This window comes from Coregonus lavaretus (genome assembly GCF_964263955.1).
Source record: "Coregonus lavaretus genome assembly, contig: HAP1_SCAFFOLD_2046, whole genome shotgun sequence".
Classification (NCBI taxonomy): Eukaryota; Metazoa; Chordata; class Actinopteri; order Salmoniformes; family Salmonidae; genus Coregonus; species Coregonus lavaretus.
In genome coordinates, this window is record NW_028156402.1 from 50,002 (window position 1) to 77,500 (window position 27,499).

Consider the following 27,499-nt stretch of genomic DNA (forward strand, 5'->3'; position numbering starts at 1 on the left):
CCCACTCCACCCTGTTCCCCTGGCTGGCCTGTGGTCAACCATGTGGAGGTTGCTGTTGAGTCTCTGAGTGGACGCCATGTTGAACCCACTCCTCCCTGTTCCCCTGGCTGGGCTGTGGCCAACCATGTGGAGGTTGCTGTTGGGTCTCTGAGTGGACGCCATGTTGAACCCACTCCTCCCTGTTCCCCTGGCTGGCCTGTGGTCAACCATGTGGAGGTTGCTGTTGGGTGTCTGAGTGGACGCCATGTTGAACCCACTCCTCCCTGTTCCCCTGGCTGGCCTGTGGTCAACCATGTGGAGGTTGCTGTTGGGTGTCTGAGTGGACGCCATGTTGAACCCACTCCTCCCTGTTCCCCTGGATGGCCTGTGGCCAACCATGTGGAGGTTGCTGTTGGGTCTCTGAGTGGACGCCATGTTGAACCCACTCCTCCCTGTTCCCCTGGCTGGGCTGTGGCCAACCATGTGGAGGTTGCTGTTGGGTCTCTGAGTGGACGCCATGTTGAACCCACTCCTCCCTGTTCCCCTGGCTGGCCTGTGGCCAACCATGTGGAGGTTGCTGTTGGGTCTCTGAGTGGACGCCATGTTGAACCCACTCCTCCCTGTTCCCCTGGCTGGCCTGTGGCCAACCATGTGGAGGTTGCTGTTGGGATGGTGAGATGTGGCTATGGCCTGTAGAGTTTGGGCTCTTGCAGAGGTTCCATACTAAAGAAGATCTGTGGTCAGACCCTATACAGATGTAGGATCTTCATTTGATCACCCTGTTGCAGGAGAACTTTCCTGCAATTCAATACATATTGAACTTGTAGTGTATTTGACGTTTAAAAAGGCTTTTGAAGTTTGTAATTTCCACTTTGAAATGTTAGACTTGATTTTCCCTTACGAAAAATTTATCAACTCCAACAAAAATGTCCATTAATGGTAATCCACATAATAATTCACATTTCCTGTAGCTGCAGGATTATTTTCCTGCTGTAGAAAACTGACTCAAATTCAGGCTCAAAGTCAGATGGAGGAGGTTGCTCGTGGATACCATTTTTATTTCTCTGTGTCTAGTATGAAGGAAGTTAGAGAGAGTTTCACGAGCCAATGCTAACTAGCGTTAGCACAATGACTGGAAGTCTATGGGTATCTGCTAACAACCCCTTTATATGGCAAGCCTAAATAAGTTCAGGAGTATAAATGTGCTTAACAAGTCACATAATAAGTTGCATGGACTCATTCTGTGTGCAATAATAGTGTTTAACATGATTTTTGAATGACTACCTCATCTCTGTACCCCACACATACAATTATCTGTAAGGTCCCTCAGTTGAGCAGTGAATTTCAAACACAGATTCAACCACAAAGACCAGGGAGGTTTTCCAATGCCTCGCAAAGAAGGGCACCTATTGGTAGATGGGTAAAATAAAATAAAAAACAGACATTGAATATCCCTTTGAGCATGGTGAAGTTCTTAATTACACTTTGGATGGTGTATCAATACACCCAGTCACTACGAAGATACAGGTGTCCTTCCTAGCTCAGTTGCCGGAGAGGAAGGAAACCGCTCAGGGATTTCTCCATGAGGCCAATGGTGACTTTAAAACAGTTACAGAGTTTAATGGCTGTGATAGGAGAAAACTGAGGATGGATCAACAACATTGTAGTTACTCCGCAATACTAACGTAATTGACCGACTGAAAAGAAGGAAGCCTTTAGAGAATTAAATATTCCAAAACATGCATCCTGTTTGCAACAAGGTACTAAAGAAATACTGCAAGAAAATGTGGCAAAGCAATTAACTTTTTGTCCTGAATACAAAGTGTTATGTTTCGGGCAAATCCAATACAACACATTACTGAGTACCACTCTCCATATTTTCAAGCATAGTGGTGGCTGCATCATGTTATGGGTATGCTTGTAATTGTTAAGGACTGGGTAGTTTTTCAGGATAAAAAATACATGGAATGGAGCTGAGCACAGGCAAAATCTTAGAGGAAAACCTGGTTCAGTCTGCTTTCCACCAGACACTGGGAGAGCATGGCGTTTGCAACGCCAGGGTTGTGGGTTCGATTCCCACGGGGGGCCAATATGGAAAAAAATTATTATGCACTCACTAACTGTATGTCGCTCTGGATAAGAGCATCTGTGTCACGGTTTCGGCCGAGGCAGCTCCTCCTCCTTGTTCGGGCAGGTTTCGCCGGTCGTCGTCTCCGGAGTACTAGCTGCCACCGCTCTATGTTTTCTGTTTGATTAGTTTTGTCTGTTAGCCACACCTGTCTTGTGTTATGTCTAATTAAGCACCCTATTTAGTTTCCTTGTTGTTAGTGTAGTGTTGTGTGTAATTGTTTCGTGTTAGGTGTCGTTTCGTACCTGTGTTTGGTACGCCACTACTATATTGTTTACTTCTTGGTTGAGAAGAGTTTTGCGCGCCTGTTTATGCGCGCTTGTATTTTACGCCTGTGTGCGTTTTGCCTCTGGCTGGTTTTGGATTATTGCCTCGCATTTTCCAGTAAAGATTATTGGACTATCTATCTGCTTCTGCACTTGATTCCACACCACACCATTTCTACACGGCCCTGACAGAATTACACACCACTTCGATGGAATCAGCAGGAGCACAAGTCGACAGCGTGGAGGAGCGTCTCCAGGGACAGGAACATCGCATCAATCGGATCGGGCACGCGTTGGAGGGCGTCATGGACACTCTTCGGCGCTGGGAGATCAGCGGTGTTCCCACAGCCCCACCGGTCGCTCCATCCCCACCAGAGAACCTGCCAACTCATCTACCGGAACCCAGTGGGATTCGGCTCTCGCTCCCGAGGGCGTACGACGGCTCCGCTGCCGGGTGTCAGGGTTTCCTTTTGCAAGTGGAGCTCTACCTGGCCACCATACACCCGGCGCCCTCGGGATACGAGAGCGTTTCCGCCCTCATCTCCTGTCTCACCGGCAAGGCGTTGGAGTGGGCCAACGCCGAATGGAGGGGAATAGACTCCGCCACAGTCACCTATGCGGAGTTTTCCCGCCGCTTTCGTGCGGTCTTTGACCATCCACCAGAGGGAAGAGCGGCGGGGGAACGTCTATTCCACCTCCGACAGGGGATGAGGAGCGCTCAAGAATTCGCACTGGAGTTCCGGACTCTAGCGGCTGACGCGGGGTGGAATGAGAGGGCCCTCATAGACCATTTTAGGTGTAGCCTTAGGGAGGACGTCCGCAGGGAGTTAGCGTGTAGGGACGCTACTTTAACTTTTGACCAGCTTGTGGACATGGCTATTCGTCTGGACAACCTACTCACGACCCGCGGGCGTCCCAGATGGGGGCCTCCCATTCCACCCTCCAGCACCTCCGAGCCGAGTCCGATGGAGCTCGGAGGGGCTGGCGCTAGAACGAAAAGAGGAAGGAACCCGAGGGGAGCAGTCTCCTGTACCAGGTGTGGCCGCGGAGTGCACACCGCGGCTAGGTGCTGGGGAGGGTTCCCTGAGGAGGGAGATGGCAGGCCATACAGTGGGGAGTCCACCCAGGTGAGTAGGCGCCCTACTTACCCAGAGCTTTCTGTCGTCCACTTTACATTGCCTGTTTGTTTTCCACAGGTTGCACCTCGTTCCCAGCATAAGGCGCTAGTCGATTCAGGCGCAGCTGGGAATTTTATAGATCGCAAATTTTGTGTTAAGTTAGGGATTCCCCTCCTTCCAGTCGATAAGCCTTTCCCCGTACATGCTTTAGATAGTCGTCCGTTAGGATCTGGGTGGATTGGGGAGCTCACAGCGCCACTTAGGATGATGACGCAGGGGGGTCATGAGGAGACGATTCAACTCTATCTGATTGACTCTCCTGCGTATCCGGTGGTACTGGGGCTTCCCTGGTTGACCACCCATGATCCTACTATTTCGTGGCGAGAGAAGGCTCTTCAAGGGTGGTCTGCTCAGTGTGAGGGGTTTTGTCTGGGTGTTTCCGTAGGGGCGACCTCGGTGGAGAGTCCGAACCAGATGCCAGCACTGCACATTCCTCCTGAGTATGAGGATTTGGCACTCGTGTTTAGTAAGACCAGAGCGGCAAGGTTGCCACCTCATAGACAGGGGGATTGTGCGATAGACCTCCAGACAGGAGCAGCGCTCCCGCGGAGCCATGTGTATCCTTTGTCACAGGAGGAGAAAAAAGCAATGGAGACGTACATTGCCGAGTCTCTGAGACAGGGATACATACGGACCTCTACTTCTCCCGCGTCCTCGAGCTTCTTTTTTGTGAAGAAGAAGGATGGAGGTCTGCGTCCGTGTATTGACTACCGCGGTCTCAATCAGGTGACTGTTAAATATAGTTATCCACTCCCGCTGATTGGGACTATGACGGAGTCATTGCACGGGGCACGGTTCTTCACAAAATTGGACCTCAGGAGCGCATATAATTTGGTGCGCATTAGGGAGGGCGATGAGTGGAAGACAGCATTTAGTACTACTTCCGGCCATTACGAGTATCTGGTCATGCCATATGGGTTAATGAATGCTCCATCAGTCTTCCAATCATTTGTAGATGAAATTTTCCGGGACATGCAGGCGCAGGGAGTGGTGGTGTACATTGATGATATTCTTGTGTACAGCCCTACTCGGGCCGAGCATGTAGCCCTGGTGCGCAGGGTATTGAGGAGACTGTTGGAGCATGACCTATATGTCAAGGCTGAGAAATGTCTGTTCTTTCAGGAGTCAGTTTCCTTTTTGGGTTACCAGTTGTCTGCGTCAGGGGTGAGAATGGAGGTGGACCGAGTGTCCGCCGTGCGTAATTGGCAAACCCCAACGACAGTTAAAGAGGTGCAGCGGTTTTTGGGGTTTGCGAATTACTACCGGAAGTTTATCCGGGGTTTTGGTCAGGTGGCAGCTCCCATCACGTCTCTTCTGAAGGGGGGTCCGGTGCGCTTGCAGTGGTCGGCTGAGGCGGACAGGGCTTTTGGGAGACTGAAGGACCTGTTTACCTCGGCTCCGGTGTTGGCGCACCCGGATCCCACTTTACCGTTTCAAGTTGAGGTAGACGCGTCCGAGGCCGGTATTGGGGCCGTTCTATCTCAACGCTCGGGTACACCACCTAAGCTCCGCCCCTGTGCTTTTTATTCTAAGAAGCTCAGTCCGGCGGAGCGGAATTATGACGTAGGGGACAGGGAGCTGTTAGCCGTAGTCCAGGCCCTAAAGGTGTGGAGGCATTGGCTTGAGGGGGCTCAGCACCCTTTCCTTATTCTGACCGATCACCGTAACCTGGAATATATTCGGGCAGCTAGGAGACTAAATCCTCGCCAGGCTCGATGGACTATGTTTCTCGCCCGGTTTGTGTTTAAGATCACTTACATCCCTGGGTCCCAGAACGGGAAGGCAGATGCTCTGTCCCGCCGGTACGACGCGGAGGAGAGGTGCGTGGAGTCCATTCCCATACTACCGGAGTCGTGTCTGGTGGCACCGGTGGTGTGGGAGGTCGATGCGGAGATCGAGCGGGCGTTACGTACCGACCCTAGTCCTCCACAGTGTCCGGTGGGTCGGACGTACGTCCCGCTCGAGGTCCGGGATCGGTTGATTTATTGGGCTCACACGTCTCCCTCCTCTGGACATCCGGGTATTGGCCGGACGGTGCACTGCCTTAGTATGAAGTACTGGTGGCCAACATTAGCCAGGGATGTGAGGGTTTATGTCTCCTCCTGCTCAATATGTGCCCAGTGTAAGGCACCCAGACATTTGCCCAGGAGTAAATTACAGCCCCTGCCCGTTCCACAGCGACCCTGGTCTCATCTATCGGTGGATTTTGTTACCGATCTTCCCTCCTCTCAGGGGAATACCACCATCCTGGTCGTTGTGGATCGGTTCTCTAAGGCCTGTCGTCTCCTTCCCATGCCGGGTCTTCCTACTGCCCTACAGACCGCTGAGGCTCTATTTACTCACGTCTTCCGGCATTACGGGGTACCCGAGGATATAGTGTCTGATCGAGGCCCCCAGTTTACCTCCAGAGTCTGGAGAGCATTTATGGAACGTTTGGGGGTCTCGGTGAGCCTTACCTCGGGTTACCACCCGGAGAGCAATGGGCAGGTAGAAAGAGTCAACCAGGATGTGGGTAGGTTTCTGAGGTCATATTGTCAGGACCGGCCGGAGGAGTGGGCGAGATATGTGCCCTGGGCCGAGATGGCACAGAACTCTCTCCGCCACTCCTCCACTAGACTAACCCCTTTTCAGTGTGTCTTAGGGTATCAGCCGGTTCTGGCACCGTGGCATGAGAGCCAGATCGAGGCCCCCGCTGTGGATGAGTGGGTAAGGCGCTCGGAGGAGACGTGGAACGCTGCTCACGTCCATCTGCAGCGTGCCATACGTCGACAAAAGACGAGCGCCGACCTACGCCGCAGCGAGGGGCCAGTGTACGCACCTGGAGATCGAGTCTGGCTCTCAACCAGAAACCTACCCCTCCGCCTGCCCTGCCGGAAGCTGGGTCGGCGGTTTGTGGGGCCTTTTAAAGTCCTGAGGAGATTGAATGAGGTGTGTTACAGGTTAGAACTACCTATTGATTACAAGAATATTAACCCCTCATTCCATGTGTCTCTCCTCAGGCCGGTGGTAGCTGGTCCACTCCAGGACTTCGAGATTGAGGAGACTCCTCCGCCCCCGTTGGAGATCGAGGGGGCTCCGGCGTACACTGTTCGGACCATCCTGGATTCCAGACGCCGGATGGGGGGTCTCCAATATCTCGTGGAGTGGGAGGGGTACGGTCCGGAGGAGCGGTGCTGGGTGCCGAGGAGGGATATTCTGGATCCGTCCCTGATGACCGAGTTCCATCGTGGTCATCCTACGCGCCCGGCGCCGCGCCCTCCTGGGCGTCCCCGAGGCCGGAGTCGGCGCACGGCTGGAGCCGCGCGTCAGGGGGGGGGTACTGTCACGGTTTCGGCCGAGGCAGCTCCTCCTCCTTGTTCGGGCAGGTTTCGCCGGTCGTCGTCTCCGGAGTACTAGCTGCCACCGCTCTATGTTTTCTGTTTGATTAGTTTTGTCTGTTAGCCACACCTGTCTTGTGTTATGTCTAATTAAGCACCCTATTTAGTTTCCTTGTTGTTAGTGTAGTGTTGTGTGTAATTGTTTCGTGTTAGGTGTCGTTTCGTACCTGTGTTTTGGTACGCCACTACTATATTGTTTACTTCTCGGTTGAGAAGAGTTTTGCGCGCCTGTTTATGCGCGCTTGTATTTTACGCCTGTGTGCGTTTTGCCTCTGGCTGGTTTTGGATTATTGCCTCGCATTTTCCAGTAAAGATTATTGGACTATCTATCTGCTTCTGCACTTGATTCCACACCACACCATTTCTACACGGCCCTGACAATCTGCTAAATGACTAAATGAATTCACCTTTCAGCAGGACAATAATCGAAAACACAAGGCCAAATCTACACTGGAGTTGCTTACCAAGAAGACGTTGAATGTTCCTGAGTGGCTGAGTTACAGGTTTGACTTAAATCTGCTTGAAAATCTATGGCAAGACCTAAAAATGGTTGTCAAAGCAATGATCAACAAACAATTTGATAGAGCTTGAAGAATTTTGAAAAGAATAATGGGCAAATGTTGCACAATCCAGGTGTGGAAAGCTCTTAGAGACTTACCCAGAAAGACACACAGCTGTAATCACTGCCAAATGTGATTCTAACATGGGTTGACTCAGGGGGTTGAATACTTATTTTTACAAATGTTCAAATTTTTCTTCCACTTTGACATTACAGAGTATTTTGTGTAGATCGTTGACAAAAAAAGGACAATACAATTTTTTTACATTTACATTTTAGTCATTTAGCAGACGCTCTTATCCAGAGCGACTTAGTTAGTGAGTGCATACATTTTCATACTGGCCCCCCGTGGGAAACGAACCCACAACCCTGGCGTTGCAAGCGCCATGTTCTACCAACTGAGCTACAGGGGACTGTGTTTAAATCAATTTTAATCCCACTTTGTAACAAAATGTGGAGAAAGTCAAGGGGTGTGAATACTTTCTGAAGGCACTGTTTATAGCCTATGGATAAATGTGTTTCTCTAGTATTGGCATGCACCAGTGTATGTCATGATTCACAAGTTCCAGCACCATCAGTTAGTCAGAAAGAACTGTGAAGGCCCAGCGTGTTACATTCACCACGTTAGGCCTAGGTTATAGTGCTTTGGAAGCATGTGCTGATTTCTCCACTTTGAAAGACAATGGGCTGTGTGTGTGTGTTTGTGTCTCTCTGTGCATGAAGCCGACCAACGCTGTAAATAATTGAGTAATAGCATAAATATTGACTATAGCTAGGGAGGGAGGGACTCCTGCTGTGGTCTCTAGGGAGGGAGGGAGGGACTCCTGCTGTGGTCTCTAGGGAGGGAGGGAGGGACTCCTGCTGTGGTCTCTAGGGAGGGAGGGACTCCTGCTGTGGTCTCTAGGGAGGGAGGGAGGGAGGGACTCCTGCTGTGGTCTCGAGGGAGGGAGGGACTCCTGCTGTGGTCTCTAGGGAGGGAGGGAGGGAGGGACTCCTGCTGTGGTCTCTAGGGAGGGAGGGAGGGAGGGAGGGACTCCTGCTGTGGTCTCTAGGGAGGGAGGGACTCCTGCTGTGGTCTCTAGGGAGGGAGAGACACCTGCTGTGGTCTCTAGGGAGGGAGAGACACCTGCTGTGGTCTCTAGGTAGGGAGGGACTCCTGCTGTGGTCTCTAGGGAGGGACTCCTGCTGTGGTCTCTAGGTAGGGAGGGACTCCTGCTGTGGTCTCTAGGGAGGGAGGGACTCCTGCTGTGGTCTCTAGGGAGAGCGGGACTCCTGCTGTGGTCTCTAGGGAGGGAGGACTCCTGCTGTGGTCTCTAGGGAGGGTGGGACTCCTGTTGTGGTCTCTAGGGAGGCACGATGAGGCCTGACTTAGGGCTGGCACAATTATTGTTTCGTCTTGTAACCGAAAATTATTGACAGTAACTGTGAACAAAAATAAAAATGTCATAATTGTTTTACATTCAATTTAGGAGGTGGGGGGCACACCTTTATTTTAATGTAGATATCGTTTATCCAATAGCAGTTTATTTTATACATGAAGAGGGTAAAAACAAGAATGATTTTACTCTGGCCAAAAGTAGTGCACTAGCTGGGGAAAATGTAGGACTTCTCTTCCTGGAAGTTTGATCAAATCAAATTAGGACAACACTAGGTTATACCCTAATAAGTACACTATTAGGCCCTATATGGAATAAGGTCTAGGGGCTGTGTGATTTAGAACATTGCCTGGGCTATTTCTCTGGACCAACCAACCTTTAGAGTTCCTCTAGGTTTGGTCTACCAGAGAGGAGGGCAGCCCCTAGACCTACAGACCTTTAGTTCCTCTAGGTTTGGTCTACCAGAGAGGAGGGTAGCCCCTAGACCTACAGACCTTTAGTTCCTCTAGGTTTGGTCTACCAGAGAGGAGGGCAGCCCCTAGACCTACAGACCTTTAGTTCCTCTAGGTTTGGTCTACCAGAGAGCAGGGCAGCCCCTAGACCTACAGACCTTTAGTTCCTCTAGGTTTGGTCTGGCAGCCAGGAGGGCAGCCCCTAGACCTACAGACCTTTAGTTCCTCTAGGTTTGGTCTACCAGAGAGGAGGGCAGCCCCTAGACCTACAGACCTTTAGTTCCTCTAGGTTTGGTCTACCAGAGAGGAGGGCAGCCCCTAGACCTACAGACCTTTAGTTCCTCTAGGTTTGGTCTACCAGAGAGGAGGGCAGCCCCTAGACCTACAGACCTTTAGTTCCTCTAGGTTTGGTCTACCAGAGAGGAGGGCAGCCCCTAGACCTACAGACCTTTAGTTCCTCTAGGTTTGGTCTGGCAGCCAGGAGGGCAGCCCCTAGACCTACAGACCTTTAGTTCCTCTAGGTTTGGTCTACCAGAGAGGAGGGCAGCCCCTAGACCAACAGACCTTTAGTTCCTCTAGGTTTGGTCTGGCAGCCAGGAGGGCAGCCCCTAGACCTACAGACCTTTAGTTCCTCTAGCTTTGGTCTACCAGAGAGGAGGGCAGCCCCTAGACCTACAGACCTTTAGTTCCTCTAGGTTTGGTCTGGCAGCCAGGAGGGCAGCCCCTAGACCTACAGACCTTTAGTTCCTCTAGGTTTGGTCTGGCAGCCAGGAGGACAACCCCAAGACCTACAGACCTTTAGTTCCTCTAGGTTTGGTCTGGCAGCCAGGAGGACAGCCCCTAGACCTACAGACCTTTAGTTCCTCTAGCTTTGGTCTACCAGAGAGGAGGGCAGCCCCTAGACCTACAGACCTTTAGTTCCTCTAGGTTTGGTCTACCAGAGAGGAGGGCAGCCCCTAGACCTACAGACCTTTATTTCCTCTAGGTTTGGTCTGGCAGAGAGGAGGGCAGCCCCTAGACCTACAGACCTTTAGTTCCTCTAGGTTTGGTCTACCAGAGAGGAGGGCAGCCCCTAGACCTACAGACCTTTAGTTCCTCTAGGTTTGGTCTGGCAGCCAGGAGGGCAACCCCTAGACCTACAGACCTTTAGTTCCTCTAGGTTTGGTCTGGCAGCCAGGAGGGCAGCCCCTAGACCTACAGACCTTTAGTTCCTCTAGCTTTGGTCTACCAGAGAGGAGGGCAGCCCCTAGACCTACAGACCTTTAGTTCCTCTAGGTTTGGTCTGGCAGAGAGGAGGGCAGCCCCTAGACCTACAGACCTTTAGTTCCTCTAGGTTTGGTCTGGCAGCCAGGAGGGCAGCCCCTAGACCTACAGACCTTTAGTTCCTCTAGGTTTGGTCTACCAGAGAGGAGGGCAGCCCCTAGACATACAGACCTTTAGTTCCTCTAGGTTTGGTCTACCAGAGAGGAGGGCAGCCCCTAGACCTACAGACCTTTAGTTCCTCTAGGTTTGGTCTACCAGAGAGGAGGGCAGCCCCTAGACCTACAGACCTTTAGTTCCTCTAGGTTTGGTCTGGCAGCCAGGAGGGCAGCCCCTAGACCTACAGACCTTTAGTTCCTCTAGGTTTGGTCTGGCAGCCAGGAGAGCAGCCCCTAGACCTACAGACCTTTAGTTCCTCTAGGTTTGGTCTACCAGAGAGGAGGGCAGCCCCTAGACCTACAGACCTTTAGTTCCTCTAGGTTTGGTCTACCAGAGAGGAGGGCAGCCCCTAGACCTACAGACCTTTAGTTCCTCTAGGTTTGGTCTACCAGAGAGGAGGGCAGCCCCTAGACCTACAGACCTTTAGTTCCTCTAGGTTTGGTCTGGCAGAGAGGAGGGCAGCCCCTAGACCTACAGACCTTTAGTTCCTCTAGGTTTGGTCTGGCAGCCAGGAGGGCAGCCCCTAGACCTACAGACCTTTAGTTCCTCTAGGTTTGGTCTGGCAGCCAGGGGGGCAGCCCCTAGACCTACAGACCTTTAGTTCCTCTAGGTTTGGTCTGGCAGCCAGGAGGGCAGCCCCTAGACCTACAGACCTTTAGTTCCTCTAGGTTTGGTCTACCAGAGAGGAGGGCAGCCCCTAGACCTACAGACCTTTTAGTTCCTCTAGGTTTGGTCTACCAGAGAGGAGGGCAGCCCCTAGACCTACAGACCTTTAGTTCCTCTAGGTTTGGTCTACCAGAGAGGAGGGCAGCCCCTAGACCTACAGACCTTTAGTTCCTCTAGGTTTGGTCTGGCAGCCAGGAGGGCGGCCCCTAGACCTACAGACCTTTAGTTCCTCTAGGTTTGGTCTCGCAGCCAGGAGGGCAGCCCCTAGACCTACAGACCTTTAGTTCCTCTAGGTTTGGTCTACCAGAGAGCAGGGCAGCCCCTAGACCTACAGACCTTTAGTTCCTCTAGGTTTGGTCTACCAGAGAGGAGGGCAGCCCCTAGACCTACAGACCTTTAGTTCCTCTAGGTTTGGTCTACCAGAGAGGAGGGCAGCCCCTAGACCTACAGACCTTTAGTTCCTCTAGGTTTGGTCTGGCAGCCAGGAGGGCAGCCCCTAGACCTACAGACCTTTAGTTCCTCTAGGTTTGGTCTACCAGAGAGGAGGGCAGCCCCTAGACCTACAGACCTTTAGTTCCTCTAGGTTTGGTCTACCAGAGAGGAGGGCAGCCCCTAGACCTACAGACCTTTAGTTCCTCTAGGTTTGGTCTGGCAGCCAGGAGGGCAGCCCCTAGACCTACAGACCTTTAGTTCCTCTAGGTTTGGTCTACCAGAGAGGAGGGCAGCCCCTAGACCTACAGACCTTTAGTTCCTCTAGGTTTGGTCTACCAGAGAGGAGGGCAGCCCCTAGACCTACAGACCTTTAGTTCCTCTAGGTTTGGTCTGGCAGCCAGGAGGGCGGCCCCTAGACCTACAGACCTTTAGTTCCTCTAGGTTTGGTCTGGCAGCCAGGAGGGCAGCCCCTAGACCTACAGACCTTTAGTTCCTCTAGGTTTGGTCTACCAGAGAGCAGGGCAGCCCCTAGACCTACAGACCTTTAGTTCCTCTAGGTTTGGTCTACCAGAGAGGAGGGCAGCCCCTAGACCTACAGACCTTTAGTTCCTCTAGGTTTGGTCTACCAGAGAGGAGGGCAGCCCCTAGACCTACAGACCTTTAGTTCCTCTAGGTTTGGTCTGGCAGCCAGGAGGGCAGCCCCTAGACCTACAGACCTTTAGTTCCTCTAGGTTTGGTCTACCAGAGAGGAGGGCAGCCCCTAGACCTACAGACCTTTAGTTCCTCTAGGTTTGGTCTACCAGAGAGGAGGGCAGCCCCTAGACCTACAGACCTTTAGTTCCTCTAGGTTTGGTCTGGCAGCCAGGAGGGCAGCCCCTAGACCTACAGACCTTTAGTTCCTCTAGGTTTGGTCTACCAGAGAGGAGGGCAGCCCCTAGACCTACAGACCTTTAGTTCCTCTAGGTTTGGTCTACCAGAGAGGAGGGCAGCCCCTAGACCTACAGACCTTTAGTTCCTCTAGGTTTGGTCTACCAGAGAGGAGGGCAGCCCCTAGACCTACAGACCTTTAGTTCCTCTAGGTTTGGTCTACCAGAGAGGAGGGCAGCCCCTAGACCTACAGACCTTTAGTTCCTCTAGGTTTGGTCTGGTAGCCAGGAATGGAGATGGATTAGCCTGTATTATTGTACTGTATTACTGAACCCTGTTGTCTTAGTGTGAGACTGTGACTACGTCCCAAACGACACTATATTCCCTATACAGTGCACTACTTTTGACCAGAGCCCTATGGGCCTTGGTCAAAAGTAGTGCACTATATAGGGGATAGGGCAGGGGAGAACGACTGAGTTCAACTTATAATAATATAATAATAATATAATATGCCATTTAGCAGACGCTTTTATCCAAAGCGACTTACAGTCATGCGTGCATACATTTTTGTGTATGGGTGGTCCTGGGGATCGAACCCACTACCTTGGCGTTACAAGCGCCGTGCTCTACCAGCTGAGCTACAGAGGAGGGTAACTTGAGTTACCCAATGAGAGGGGGCAGCACTGAGCTAGCCTGTAACGTCACTTCCTGGAGTAGCTAAAACTGCACATGTTATGTGTCCATGTGAGGCCATCTTAACCGACTTCTTTTGGCTTCAAGTCATTGGGATAGGGTGCCATTTGGGACGCACCCTGGGAGTCATAGTTCTGATTGTCTGTCTTGGAACCCGTTAGCAGTGACTTGGAATTCATTAGTATTTCACATCCCCATTAGGGTTGGTCAAATGAGCCGTGATCTGATCGTTGCTGTCCAGACAGACGCTTGGTAATGTGTCTGTCTTGTGTCTGTGTTGCTGGAAGCCACATGGATAGGTCTATATGACAACAGTACGTCGTCCATATCTCAAGATGGAACTGTCTTGAGCAGTTGGGAAAGAGCTACTGCATTTAAATGTCATGCCATTTCATGCTAGCCTGGTCCCACATCTGTTTGGGTTTGTCTGTCTTTTCAGCTCTGTTAGGGTTGTCAGCTCTGTTAGGGTTGTCAGCTCTGTTAGGGTTGTCAGCTCTGTTAGGGTTGTCAGCTCTGTTAGGGAAGTCAGCTCTGTTAGGGTTGTCAGCTCTGTTAGGGAAGTCAGCTCTGTTAGGAAAGTCAGCTCTGTTAGGGTTGTCAGCTCTGTTAGGGTTGTCAGCTCTGTTAGGGTTGTCAGCTCTGTTAGGCTAGTCAACTCTGTTAGGCTTGTCGGCCAGGTAAAGGACAAGGTATCCTCTCTCTCTTACCTTCACGGCCAGGTAAAGGACAGTATCCCCTCTCTCTCACCTTCACGGCCAGGTAAAGGACAGTATCCCCTCTCTCTCACCTTCACGGCCAGGTAAAGGACAGTATCCCCTCTCTCTCACCTTCACGGCCAGGTAAAGGACAGTATCCTCTCTCTTACCTTCACGGCCAGGTAAAGGACAGTATCCTCTCTCTCTTACCTTCACGGCCAGGTAAAGGACAGTATCCCCCCTCTCTCACCTTCACGGCCAGGTAAAGGACAGTATCCTCTCTCTCTTACCTTCACGGCCAGGTAAAGGACAGTATCCCCTCTCTCTCTTACCTTCACGGCCAGGTAAAGGACAGTATCCCCTCTCTCTCTTACCTTCACTGCCAGGTAAAGGACAGTATCCCCTCTCTCTTACCTTCACGGCCAGGTAAAGGACAGTATCCCCTCTCTCTCTTACCTTCACGGCCAGGTAAAGGACAGTATCCTCTCTCTCTTACCTTCACGGCCAGGTAAAGGACAGTATCCCCTCTCTCTCTTACCTTCACGGCCAGGTAAAGGACAGTATCCTCTCTATCTCTTACCTTCACGGCCAGGTAAAGGACAGTATCCTCTCTCTCTTACCTTCACGGCCAGGTAAAGGACAGTATCCTCTCTCTCACCTTCACGGCCAGGTAAAGGATTCTCCAAATCAGAACCAAAAAGGTGGCCAAGAGGGAGAAAGGGATAGAGAAAGAGAGCTTACATAAATGGACTGTAGCGGATCTGATGGAGAACTGAAGGCCTTTTCTCCACTAAAAATCTCCCACTCTCGGGCCCTCCCAGAGGCAGGGATAGCTGTATTTGTAGCAGGCACACACACACACACACACACACAGACACAGACACAGACACAGACACACACACAGAGACACACACAGAGACAGCATGGCCAGGGTGAGTAGTATTCTCTCCTCTCCCTGGCCCATCTCTGAGAGGAGAGGAGGTAGACAGAGGACATCAACAATATAAGAATGGTAAGGAGAAGGCTAGCTGCATATAGGAGAAGGCTAGCTACATATAGGATTAGGCTGGCTACATATAGGAGGAGGCTAGCTACATATAGGAGAAGGCTAGCTACAGATAGGAGGAGGCTAGCTACATATAGGATTAGGCTGGCTACATATAGGAGGAGGCTAGCTACATATAGGAGAAGGCTAGCTACAGATAGGAGGAGGCTAGCTACATATAGGAGAAGGCTAGCTACAGATAGGAGAAGGCTAGCTACAGATAGGAGGAGGCTAGCTACAGATAGGAGAAGGCTAGCTACAGATAGGAGGAGGCTAGCTACATATAGGAGAAGGCTAGCTACAGATAGGAGAAGGCTAGCTACATATAGGAGGAGGCTAGCTACAGATAGGAGAAGGCTAGCTGCATATAGGAGGAGGCTAACTACATATAGGAGAAGGCTAGCTACAGATAGGAGAAGGCTAGCTACAGATAGGAGAAGGCTAGCTACATATAGGAGGAGGCTAACTACATATAGGAGAAGGCTGGCTACAGATAGGAGGAGGCTAGCTACATATAGGAGAAGGCTAGCTACAGATAGGAGAAGGCTAGCTACAGATAGGAGGAGGCTAGCTACATATAGGATTAGGCTGGCTACATATAGGAGGAGGCTAGCTACAGATAGGAGGAGGCTAGCTACAGATAGGAGGAGGCTAGCTACATATAGGATTAGGCTGGCTACATATAGGAGGAGGCTAGCTACATATAGGATTAGGCTGGCTACATATAGGAGAAGGCTAGCTACAGATAGGAGGAGGCTAGCTACATATAGGAGAAGGCTAGCTACAGATAGGAGAAGGCTAGCTACAGATAGGAGGAGGCTAGCTACATATAGGAGAAGGCTAGCTACATATAGGATTAGGCTGGCTACATATAGGAGAAGGCTAGCTACAGATAGGAGGAGGCTAGCTACATATAGGATTAGGCTGGCTACATATAGGAGAAGGCTAGCTACAGATAGGAGGAGGCTAGCTACATATAGGATTAGGCTGGCTACATATAGGAGGAGGCTAGCTACATATAGGAGAAGGCTAGCTACAGATAGGAGAAGGCTAGCTACATATAGGAGGAGGCTAACTACATATAGGAGAAGGCTGGCTACAGATAGGAGGAGGCTAGCTACATATAGGAGAAGGCTAGCTACAGATAGGAGAAGGCTAGCTACAGATAGGAGGAGGCTAGCTACATATAGGAGAAGGCTAGCTACAGATAGGAGAAGGCTAGCTACAGATAGGAGGAGGCTAGCTACATATAGGAGGAGGCTAACTACATATAGGAGAAGGCTGGCTACAGATAGGAGGAGGCTAGCTACATATAGGAGAAGGCTAGCTACAGATAGGAGAAGGCTAGCTACAGATAGGAGGAGGCTAGCTACATATAGGAGAAGGCTAGCTACAGATAGGAGAAGGCTAGCTACAGATAGGAGGAGGCTAGCTACATATAGGAGGAGGCTAACTACATATAGGAGAAGGCTGGCTACAGATAGGAGGAGGCTAGCTACATATAGGAGAAGGCTAGCTACAGATAGGAGAAGGCTAGCTACAGATAGGAGGAGGCTAGCTACATATAGGAGAAGGCTAGCTACAGATAGGAGAAGGCTAGCTACATATAGGAGGAGGCTAGCTACAGATAGGAGGAGGCTGGCTACATATAGGAGAAGGCTAGCTACAGATAGGAGAAGGCTGGCTACAGATAGGAGGAGGCTAGCTACATATAGGAGAAGGCTAGCTACAGATAGGAGAAGGCTAGCTGCAGATAGGAGAAGGCTAGCTACAGATAGGAGAAGGCTAGCTACAGATAGGAGAAGGCTAGCTACAGATAGGAGAAGGCTAGCTACATATAGGAGAAGGCTAGCTACATATAGGAGAAGGCTAGCTACATATAGGAGGAGGCTAACTACATATAGGAGAAGGCTGGCTACAGATAGGAGGAGGCTAGCTACATATAGGAGAAGGCTAGCTACAGATAGGAGAAGGCTAGCTACAGATAGGAGAAGGCTAGCTACATATAGGAGGAGGCTAACTACATATAGGAGAAGGCTGGCTACAGATAGGAGGAGGCTAGCTACATATAGGAGAAGGCTAGCTACAGATAGGAGAAGGCTAGCTACAGATAGGAGGAGGCTAGCTACATATAGGAGAAGGCTAGCTACAGATAGGAGAAGGCTAGCTACATATAGGAGGAGGCTAGCTACAGATAGGAGGAGGCTGGCTACATATAGGAGAAGGCTAGCTACAGATAGGAGAAGGCTGGCTACAGATAGGAGAAGGCTAGCTACAGATAGGAGAAGGCTAGCTGCAGATAGGAGAAGGCTAGCTACAGATAGGAGAAGGCTAGCTACATATAGGAGGAGGCTAGCTACAGATAGGAGAAGGCTAGCTACAGATAGGAGGAGGCTGGCTACAGATAGGAGAAGGCTAGCTACATATAGGAGGAGGCTGGCTACAGATAGGAGAAGGCTAGCTACATATAGGAGGAGGCTAGCTACAGATAGGAGGAGGCTAACTACAGATAGGAGGAGGCTAGCTACATATAGGAGGAGGCTAACTACATATAGGAGGAGGCTAACTACATATAGGAGGAGGCTAGCTGCAGATAGGAGAAGGCTGGCTACATATAGGAGAAGGCTAGCTACAGATAGGAGGAGGCTGGCTACAGATAGGAGGAGGCTAGCTACAGATAGGAGGAGGCTAGCTACAGATAGGAGGAGGCTGGCTACAGATAGGAGAAGGCTAGCTACATATAGGAGGAGGCTAGCTACAGATAGGAGGAGGCTAGCTACATATAGGAGGAGGCTAGCTACATATAGGAGGAGGCTAACTACATATAGGAGGAGGCTAGCTACAGATAGGAGGAGGCTAGCTACAGATAGGAGAAGGCTAGCTACAGATAGGAGAAGGCTAGCTACATATAGGAGGAGGCTAGCTACAGATAGGAGAAGGCTAGCTGCATATAGGAGGAGGCTAACTACATATAGGAGGAGGCTAGCTACATATAGGAGGAGGCTAACTACATATAGGAGAAGGCTAGCTACAGATAGGAGGCTAGCTACAGATAGGAGGAGGCTAGCTACAGATAGGAGAAGGCTAGCTACAGATAGGAGAAGGCTAGCTGCAGATAGGAGGAGGCTAGCTACAGATAGGAGGAGGCTAGCTACAGATAGGAGGAGGCTAGCTACAGATAGGAGGAGGCTAGCTACAGATAGGAGGAGGCTAGCTACAGATAGGAGAAGGCTAGCTGCAGATAGGAGAAGGCTAGCTGCAGATAGGAGGAGGCTAGCTACAGATAGGAGGAGGCTAGCTACAGATAGGAGGAGGCTAACTACATATAGGAGAAGGCTAGTTACAGATAGGAGAAGGCTAGCTGCAGATAGGAGGAGGCTAGCTACAGATAGGAGAAGGCTAGCTACAGATAGGAGAAGGCTAGCTACAGATAGGAGGAGGCTAGCTACAGATAGGAGAAGGCTAGCTGCATATAGGAGGAGGCTAACTACATATAGGAGAAGGCTAGTTACAGATAGGAGAAGGCTAGCTGCAGATAGGAGGAGGCTAGCTACAGATAGGAGAAGGCTAGCTACAGATAGGAGAAGGCTAGCTACAGATAGGAGAAGGCTAGCTACAGATAGGAGAAGGCTAGCTGCATATAGGAGGAGGCTAACTACATATAGGAGAAGGCTAGTTACAGATAGGAGAAGGCTAGCTGCAGATAGGAGAAGGCTGGCTACAGATAGGAGAAGGCTAGCTGCAGATAGGAGGAGGCTAGCTACAGATAGGAGAAGGCTAGCTACAGATAGGAGGCTAGCTACAGATAGGAGGAGGCTAGCTACAGATAGGAGAAGGCTAGCTACAGATAGGAGAAGGCTAGCTACAGATAGGAGGAGGCTAGCTACAGATAGGAGAAGGCTAGCTACATATAGGAGGAGGCTAACTACAGATAGGAGGAGGCTAGCTACAGATAGGAGGAGGCTAGCTACAGATAGGAGAAGGCTGGCTACATATAGGAGAAGGCTAGCTACAGATAGGAGAAGGCTAGCTGCAGATAGGAGGAGGCTAACTACAGATAGAAGGCTAGCTACAGTGAGGGGAAAAAAGTATTTGATCCCCTGCTGATTTTGTACGTTTGCCCACTGACAAAGGAATGATCAGTCTATAATTTCAATGGTAGGTTTATTTGAACAGTGAGAGACAGAATAACAACAAAAAAATCCAGAAAAACTCATGTCAAAAATGTTATAAATTGATTTGCATTTTAATGAGGGAAATAAGTATTTGACCCCCTCTCAATCAGAAAAGATTTCTGGCTCCCAGGTGTCTTTTATACAGGTAACGAGCTGAGATTAGGAGCACACTCTTAAAGGGAGTGCTCCTAATCTCAGTTTGTTACCTGTATAAAAGACACCTGTCCACAGAAGCAATCAATCAATCAGATTCCAAACTCTCCACCATGGCCAAGACCAAAGAGCTCTCCAAGGATGTCAGGGACAAGATTGTAGACCTACACAAGGCTGGAATGGGCTACAAGACCATCGCCAAGCAGCTTGGTGAGAAGGTGACAACAGTTGGTGCGATTATTTGCAAATGGAAGAAACACAAAATAACTGTCAGTCTCAATCGGCCTGGGGCTCCATGCAAGATCTCACCTCGTGGAGTTGCAATGATCATGAGAACGGTGAGGAATCAGCCCAGAACTACACGGGAGGATCTTGTCAATGATCTCAAGGCAGCTGGGACCATAGTCACCAAGAAAAAAATTGGTAACACACTACGCCGTGAAGGACTGAAATCCTGCAGCGCCCGCAAGGTCCCCCTGCTCGAGAAAGCACATATACAGGGCCGTCTGAAGTTTGCCAATGAACATCTGAATGATTCAGAGGAGAACTGGGTGAAAGTGTTGTGGTCAGATGAAACTAAAATCGAGCTCTTTGACATCAACTCAACTCGCCGTGTTTGGAGGAGGAGGAATGCTGCCTATGACCCCAAGAACACCATCCCCACCATCAAACATGGAGGTGGAAACATTATGCTTTGGGGGTGTTTTTTTGCGAAGGGGACAGGACAACTTCACCGCATCAAAGGGACGATGGACGGGGCCATGTACCGTCAAATTTTGGGTGAGAACCTCCTTCCCTCAGCCAGGGCATTGAAAATGGGTCGTGGATGGGTATTCCAGCATGACAATGACCCAAAACACACGGCCAAGGCAACAAAGGAGTGGCTCAAGAAGAAGCACATTAAGGTCCTGGAGTGGCCTAGCCAGTCTCCAGACCTTAATCCCGTAGAAAATATGTGGAGGGAGCTGAAGGTTCGAGTTGCCAAACATCAGCCTCGAAACCTTAATGACTTGGAGAAGATCTGCAAAGAGGAGTGGGACAAAATCCCTCCTGAGATGTGTGCAAACCTGGTGGCCAACTACAAGAAACGTCTGACCTCTGTGATTAGCCAACAAGGGTTTTGCCACCAAGTACTAAGTAATATTTTGCAGAGGGGTCAAATACTTATTTCCCTCATTAAAATGCAAATCATTTTATAAAATTTTTGACATGCGTTTTTCTGGATGTTTTTGTTGTTATTCTGTCTCTCACTGTTCAAATAAACCTACCATTAAAATTAAAGACTGATCATGTCTTTGTCAGTGGGCAAACGTACAAAATCAGCAGGGGATCAAATACTTTTTTCCCTCACTGTACATAAGTACATATAGGAGAAGGCTAGCTACATATAGGAGAAGGCTGGCTACAGATAGGAGGAGGCTGGCTACAGATAGGAGAAGGCTAGCTACAGATAGGAGGAGGCTAGCTACAGATAGGAGAAGGCTGGCTACAGATAGGAGAAGGCTGGCTACATATAGGAGGAGGCTAGCTACATATAGGAGAAGGCTAGTTACAGATAGGAGGAGGCTAGCTACAGATAGGAGAAGGCTGGCTACAGATAGGAGGAGGCTAGCTACATATAGGAGAAGGCTAGCTACAGATAGGAGGAGGCTGGCTACAGATAGGAGGAGGCTGGCTACAGATAGGAGGAGGCTGGCTACAGATAGGAGGAGGCTAGCTACATATAGGAGAAGGCTAGCTACAGATAGGAGGAGGCTGGCTACAGATAGGAGGAGGCTGGCTACAGATAGGAGGAGGCTAGCTACAGATAGGAGAAGGCTAGCTACAGATAGGAGGAGGCTAACTACATATAGGAGAAGGCTAGCTACAGATAGGAGAAGGCTAGCTACAGATAGGAGGAGGCTAGCTACATATAGGAGAAGGCTAGCTACATATAGGAGGAGGCTAGTTACAAAAAGCTACCAGATACTATTGTTGTTAATGTGAACCACAGTGTGATTGAAGAGAGGAGAGGAGTGAAGAGAGGTGTGCGGTTGTCTTCCAACTTAGCATTCCAGACTAATTATACGCTGTGAGGACATAAAACCTGTAGATTACAAGGCTGGTGACATCTAGCTTCCTTTTCAAGAGCTGAACAAGGCAGAACAGTAGTTACGTGTCTTCTTAGTCAACAGTAAAACACTGAAGGTAAAGAGAACTGATGTAAAGGATGTGTGGACTGCTGAAACTATTACGGCCAAGGTAGACAGTCAACTGGTGTCTGGAACTAGTGGTGCCTGTCATGTTATATAGCTGTCGTTGGGGTGTGGTGGTGTCAGACTGGTGTTAGATTTCAGTAAGTCTTTTTTATTTTTCTTCACTAAACCAGAGTCATCAGTCAACACCCTGACACACAGAGCTGAACCCTGGGAGAGCAGGCTGTCATTTCTCCCCTCTCCCTCTCCTCTCCTCTGCTGCTGTTCAGTTCCACAGCAGGAACCCATGCCTTGGACTTCATACAGGTTGTAGATCAGAGATCAGAGGAATGCCTAGCCTACCTGCACTGTGCACATCTACATTTTACGTGATTTAAATTGTAGTCTAATGTGTCCCACATGTTTTTTGTTTTGTTTTTTTTATCTGGAAAATGTCAAACAATTTTCTGGAGAGACGGGCATGTTGATGTTCCAGCCATGTTCTCAACCAGGCGTGTTTCATTTTCATTTACCAGACTCTCTCTCCAGAGGAATCTGTGTTTTATTAGAAACAGATTTCTAATGTGGGATTGTGGAGTCTCGCTCTGTTTATTTAATTTCTAAATAATTCAACTGTAGTCAGCGTGATGAAGGCTAGTGATGCCAGGCAGATGGAGTCAGAGGGTGTGGAGAGGAGGGGATAATTAGCGTGGGTGTGTTATCCTACATGTGGCTAAATGTGTTAGAGAGAGAGAGAGAGAGACTCTTCCTCTCCTATTACACATCATCATCACTTTTCCCCTGGCTGTGAGACAATGCAGGCTGAAAGACAATCAGCTTTGTCATGGCTGTGTCTGCCTGGGGTTCAACACAATGTTCTGTGGTCAGTTTGTTAAGGTACAGATATCCAACACGGTATTCCATAAAATGTAAGTAATTTCTCTCTCTCTCCTCCAGACCTACCCAGTGATGGGAGATGGAGGACAAGGGACCTCGTGTAGCAGACTACTTCGTGCTGGCCGGTCTGACCGACTCCTCCACGCCACTGGAGCAGGAGATCCACTTCCACGATGTCTGCCACAAGACGGCCAAACCCAAGCCACCCATCACCGACGTCGCTGTGGTGATGCGTTCGCTGGGGGAAGAGGTGCCTCCTGGGTACACGTGCGTGGACTCCACGCCGTCCGGCCTGTCAGCTGACCTGAACAATGGAAGCCTCATGGCGCCACAGATCTTCCTGTGTTACAGACGAGGACGGGACAAACCACCACTCACAGACCTGGGGTAGGTATGACCGTGGGTAGGTATGACCTTGGGGAGTTATGAGCCATGGTAGTTATGAGCCGGGGTAGGTATGACCTTGGGGAGTTATGAGCCATGGTAGTTATGAGCCGGGGTAGGTATGACCTTGGGGAGTTATGAGCCATGGTAGTTATGAGCCGGGGTAGGTATGACCTTGGGGAGTTATGAGCCATGGTAGTTATGAGCCGGGTAGGTATGACCTTGGGGAGTTATGAGCCATGGTAGTTATGAGCCGGGGTAGGTATGACCTTGGGGAGTTATGAGCCATGGTAGTTATGAGCCGGGGTAGGTATGACCTTGGGGAGTTATGAGCCATGGTAGTTATGGCCTGCGGTAGTTATGAGCCGGGGTAGGTATGACCTTGGGGAGTTATGAGCCGGGGTAGGTATGACCTTGGGGAGTTATGAGCCATGGTAGTTATGAGCTGGGGTCGTTATGAGCCGGGGTAGGTATGACCTTGGGTAGTTATGAGCCATGGTAGTTATGAGCTGGGGTAGGTATGACCTTGGGGAGTTATGAGCCATGGTAGTTATGGCCTGGGGTCGTTATGAGCCGGGGTAGTTATGATCTGGGGTCGTTATGAGCTGGGGTAGGTATGACCTTGGGGAGTTATGAGCCATGGTAGTTATGAGCTGGGGTAGGTATGACCTTGGGGAGTTATGAGCTGGGGTAGGTATGACCTTAGGGAGTTATGAGCCATGGTAGTTATGAGCTGGGGTCGTTATGTGCTGGGGTAGGTATGACCTTGGGGAGTTATGAGCCATGGTAGTTATGAGCTGGGGTCGTTATGTGCTGGGGTAGGTATGACCTTGGGGAGTTATGAGCCGGGGTAGGTAGATGTAGATCACTTACACTTCCTCAGTTAGAGGAAATCAAGATAGCTTTAGTGACTGAGAGGAGATCCAACTATAGCCGGGCTGGTTAATTCAGACACACCTCAGACTGAGAGGAGATCCAACTATAGCCGGGCTGGTTAATTCAGACACACCTCAGACTGAGAGGAGATCCAACTATAGCCGGGCTGGTAAATTTTTTAAATTGTTTTAATTTAACCTTTATTTAACTAGGCAAGTCAGGTAAGAACAAATTGTTATTTACAATGACACCGGCCAAACCCGGACGACGCTGCGACAATTGTGCGCCGCCCTATGGGACACACCTCTGACAGAGAGGTGGTGGTGACAGGACTGAGTGTCTAGTGACACAGCAGAGTTCAGTGCTTATCAGAGGGGCTTACTGGAGACACCGAGCCTCTCAGGGTCATCTCCTGATATACACTACCGTTCAAAAGTTTGGGGTCACACAGAAATGTCCTTGTTTTCGAAAGAAAAGCAATTTTCTTGTCCATTTAAAATAACATCAAATTATCTGAAATACAGTGTAGACATTGTTAATGTTTTAAATGGCTATTGTAGCTGGAAACTGCTGATTTTTAATGGAATATCTACATAGGCGTACAGAGGCCCATTATCAGCAACCATCAGTCCTGTGTTCCAATGGCACGTTGTGTTTGCTAATCCAAGTTTATAATTTTAAAAGGCTAATTGATCATTAGAAAACCCTTTTGCAATTATGTTAACACAGCTGAAAACTGTTGTGCTAATTAAAGAAGCAATAAAACTGGCCGTCTTGAGACTAGTTGAGTATCTGGAGCATCAGCAATTGTGGGTTCGATTTACAGGCTCAAAATGGCCAGAAACAAATAACTTTCTTCTGAAACTCGTCAGTCTATTCTTGTTCTGAGAAATGAAGGCTATTCCATGTGAGAAATTGCCAAGAAACTGAAGATCTTGTACAACACTGTGTACTACTCCCTTCACAGAACAGCGCAAACTGGCTCTAACCAGAATAGAAAGAGGAGTGGGAGGCCTGGTGCACAGCTGAGCAAGAGGACAAGTACATTAGTGTCTAGTTTGAGAAACAGACGCCTCACAGGTCCTCAACTGGCAGCTTCATTAAATAGTACCCGCAAAACACCAGTCTCAACGTCAACAGTGAAGAGGTGACTCCAGGATGCTGACCTTCTAGGCAGAGTTGTCCTGTCTCAGTCAGTGTCCTGTCTCAGTCAGTGTCCTGTCCCAGTCAGAGTCCTGTCCTGTCTCAGTCAGTGTCAGGGTTAGGGGTTAGAGGTCAGGGTCGTAGCTAAATGACGGATTCCTCTCCTCCTCCCAGTGTTCTGTATGAGTGGAAGGAGCGGTTGAAGCAGGGCTGCCACATCATCCAGACCACGCCCTCCGGACGCCCTGCCAACATAAGCTCCACCTCCTCCCAGAGGATCTACGTGACGTATCGCCGCGCCACGGAGAGCCAGACCTATGCTGCCCTGGCCGTCACAGACATCTGTGTCATCATCCCCGGCAAGGGAGAGACGCCACCACACACCTTCTGCAAGGTGGACAAGAACCTCAACAGCAGTATGGTGAGATGGATGGAGGGAGGGAGGGAGGGAGGGAGGGATGGATGGATGGTGAGATCCCCCTGACCTCTCCACTGTCCCCTCCCCTGACCTCTCCACTGTCCCTTCCCCCTGACCTCTCCACTGTCCCCTCCCCTGACCTCTCCACTGTCCCTTCCCCCTGACCTCTCCACTGCCTCCCTTCTCCCTGACCTCTCCACTGCCTCCCTTCTCCCTGACCTCTCCACTGTCCCTTCCCCCTGACCTCTCCACTGTCCCTTCCCCCTGACCTCTCCACTGTCCCTTCCCCCTGACCTCTCCACTGTCCCCTCCCCCTGACCTCTCCACTGTCCCCTCCCCTGACCTCTCCACTGTCCCCTCCCCCTGACCTCTCCACTGTCCCCTCCCTTGACCTCTCCACTGTCCCCTCCCCTGACCTCTCCACTGTCCCTTCCCCCTGACCTCTCCACTGTCCCTTCCCCCTGACCTCTCCACTGTCCCTTCCCCCCCTGACCTCTCCACTGTCCCCTCCCCTGACCTCTCCACTGCCCCCTCCCCCTGACCTCTCCACTGCCCCCTCCCCCTGACCTCTCCACTGTCCCTTCCCCCTGACCTCTCCACTGTCCCCTCCCCCTGACCTCTCCACTGTCCCTTCCCCCTGACCTCTCCACTGTCCCCTCCCCCTGACCTCTCCACTGTCCCTTCCCCTGACCTCTCCACTGTCCCTTCCCCCTGACCTCTCCACTGTCCCCTCCCCTGACCTCTCCACTGTCCCCTCCCCCTGACCTCTCCACTGTCCCTTCCCCTGACCTCTCCACTGTCCCCTCCCCCTGACCTCTCCCCTGACCTGTCATAATTCGGGGTCCACTAACGACTGCTATTGTCAACACATTACTCAACTGATTCCCGGCAGTGTGTTTGGAAAGAAAGAGTGTGGTGTAATTTAAATCCAAACAACACGTGCCATCTCTGTTTTCAGTGGGGTTCCTCTGTCTACCTGTGTTACAAGAAGTCTGTGGCCAAAACCAACACCATAGCCTACAAAGCGGGTGAGTGAATGTCCCTGGAAGAGGAGAAATGACATTTATCTGTATAAATCCTGGCGCTAAAATATGTCTCTCCTGCCCGTTCACACAGGAGGTGAAGTATCTCCGCAGTCAGGATGATATTGCCACTCTCAAACAGACATTTTGCCATGGTATATCATATACACATGGCCAGAATCCAGAACTGCAACTACCCGTTGAATGCCAATTACCATTACATGGGCCGCTATATACATGATGTGCTGTTGGCTCTTGGTAGGGTCAGGCACAGTTGAACAGTACTATCCCCATAGAGCCCAGTCAGTGTCCAACTCTACTGTAGTATCATTAGGCCCTGTAGTAATGGTTGCTTCACGCTGATAAGCAGTCCCTCTGGCCGGTTATTTTCATCTGAAACACAATGAGCCCCATTTGTTGGGACAGGCTGACATTCCATTTGACTGATTCAGTGTCGCAATTGGCACCCTATTCCCTATAGGCTCTGGTCAAAAGTAGTGCACTACATATGGAATAGGGTGCCATTTGGGACTGAGCCTGATGTTCCTCTGGAGACTCCCTCCAATCCCCCTTGCTCTGCTGTACCAGAAAATACATGAGACTTCTGTTGGAATTGCACAGTATAGCTAGCATTCACAGACAAAAGTCTCCAGCTGGTCATATAAATGCTTTTGGTACTTTTTTTGGGGGGGGGGGGGAGAGGTGCATTGTGGTACCAGTCGTTTTGGTGCTCATGCTCTGGTGATGAGTCATTCATGTTTATAGCAGGGTTCGGGTTTCTCCCTGGTGAGTGATTCTCTACACTATATAGCTTTTTCCCCCCCAGGTACTTGGTTGTTCATTGCACATGCTCTAATGATGAGTCATGGATGTTTACAGCAGGGTAGGATGGATTCTCCCTGGTTGGCTGGTGTATCAGAGATTCTCCCTGGTTGGCTGGTGTATCAGAGATTCCTCCCTGGTTGGCTGGTGTATCAGAGATTCCTCCCTGGTTGGCTGGTGTATCAGAGATTCTCCCTGGTTGGCTGGTGTATCAGAGATTCCTCCCTGGTTGGCTGGTGTATCAGAGATTCTCCCTGGTTGGCTGGTGTATCAGAGATTCCTCCCTGGTTGGCTGGTATATCA

General features: G+C 50.3%; 1 protein-coding gene across 3 annotated transcripts in view; it reads left to right on the forward strand.

Moving 5' to 3' along the window:
• The window catches only part of LOC311126400 (C-myc promoter-binding protein-like), a gene marked incomplete at its 3' end in the record, with an annotated part of 58,511 nt that overhangs the window by 19,299 nt on the left and 11,713 nt on the right, over window positions 1–27,499 (forward strand). For 2 of the 3 annotated variants that reach the window (XM_084200405.1, XM_084200407.1), the window contains exons 2-4: window positions 22,592–22,918; window positions 25,109–25,355; window positions 26,311–26,380. In XM_084200405.1, the coding sequence (XP_084056531.1) occupies window positions 22,611–22,918; window positions 25,109–25,355; window positions 26,311–26,380 (625 nt within the window). In that variant the 5' untranslated portion in view covers window positions 22,592–22,610. Of the gene's footprint in view, window positions 1–7,355; window positions 7,432–22,591; window positions 22,919–25,108; window positions 25,356–26,310; window positions 26,381–27,499 lie in introns of those variants that run through there. The other variant, XM_084200406.1, reaches the window with a different exon arrangement.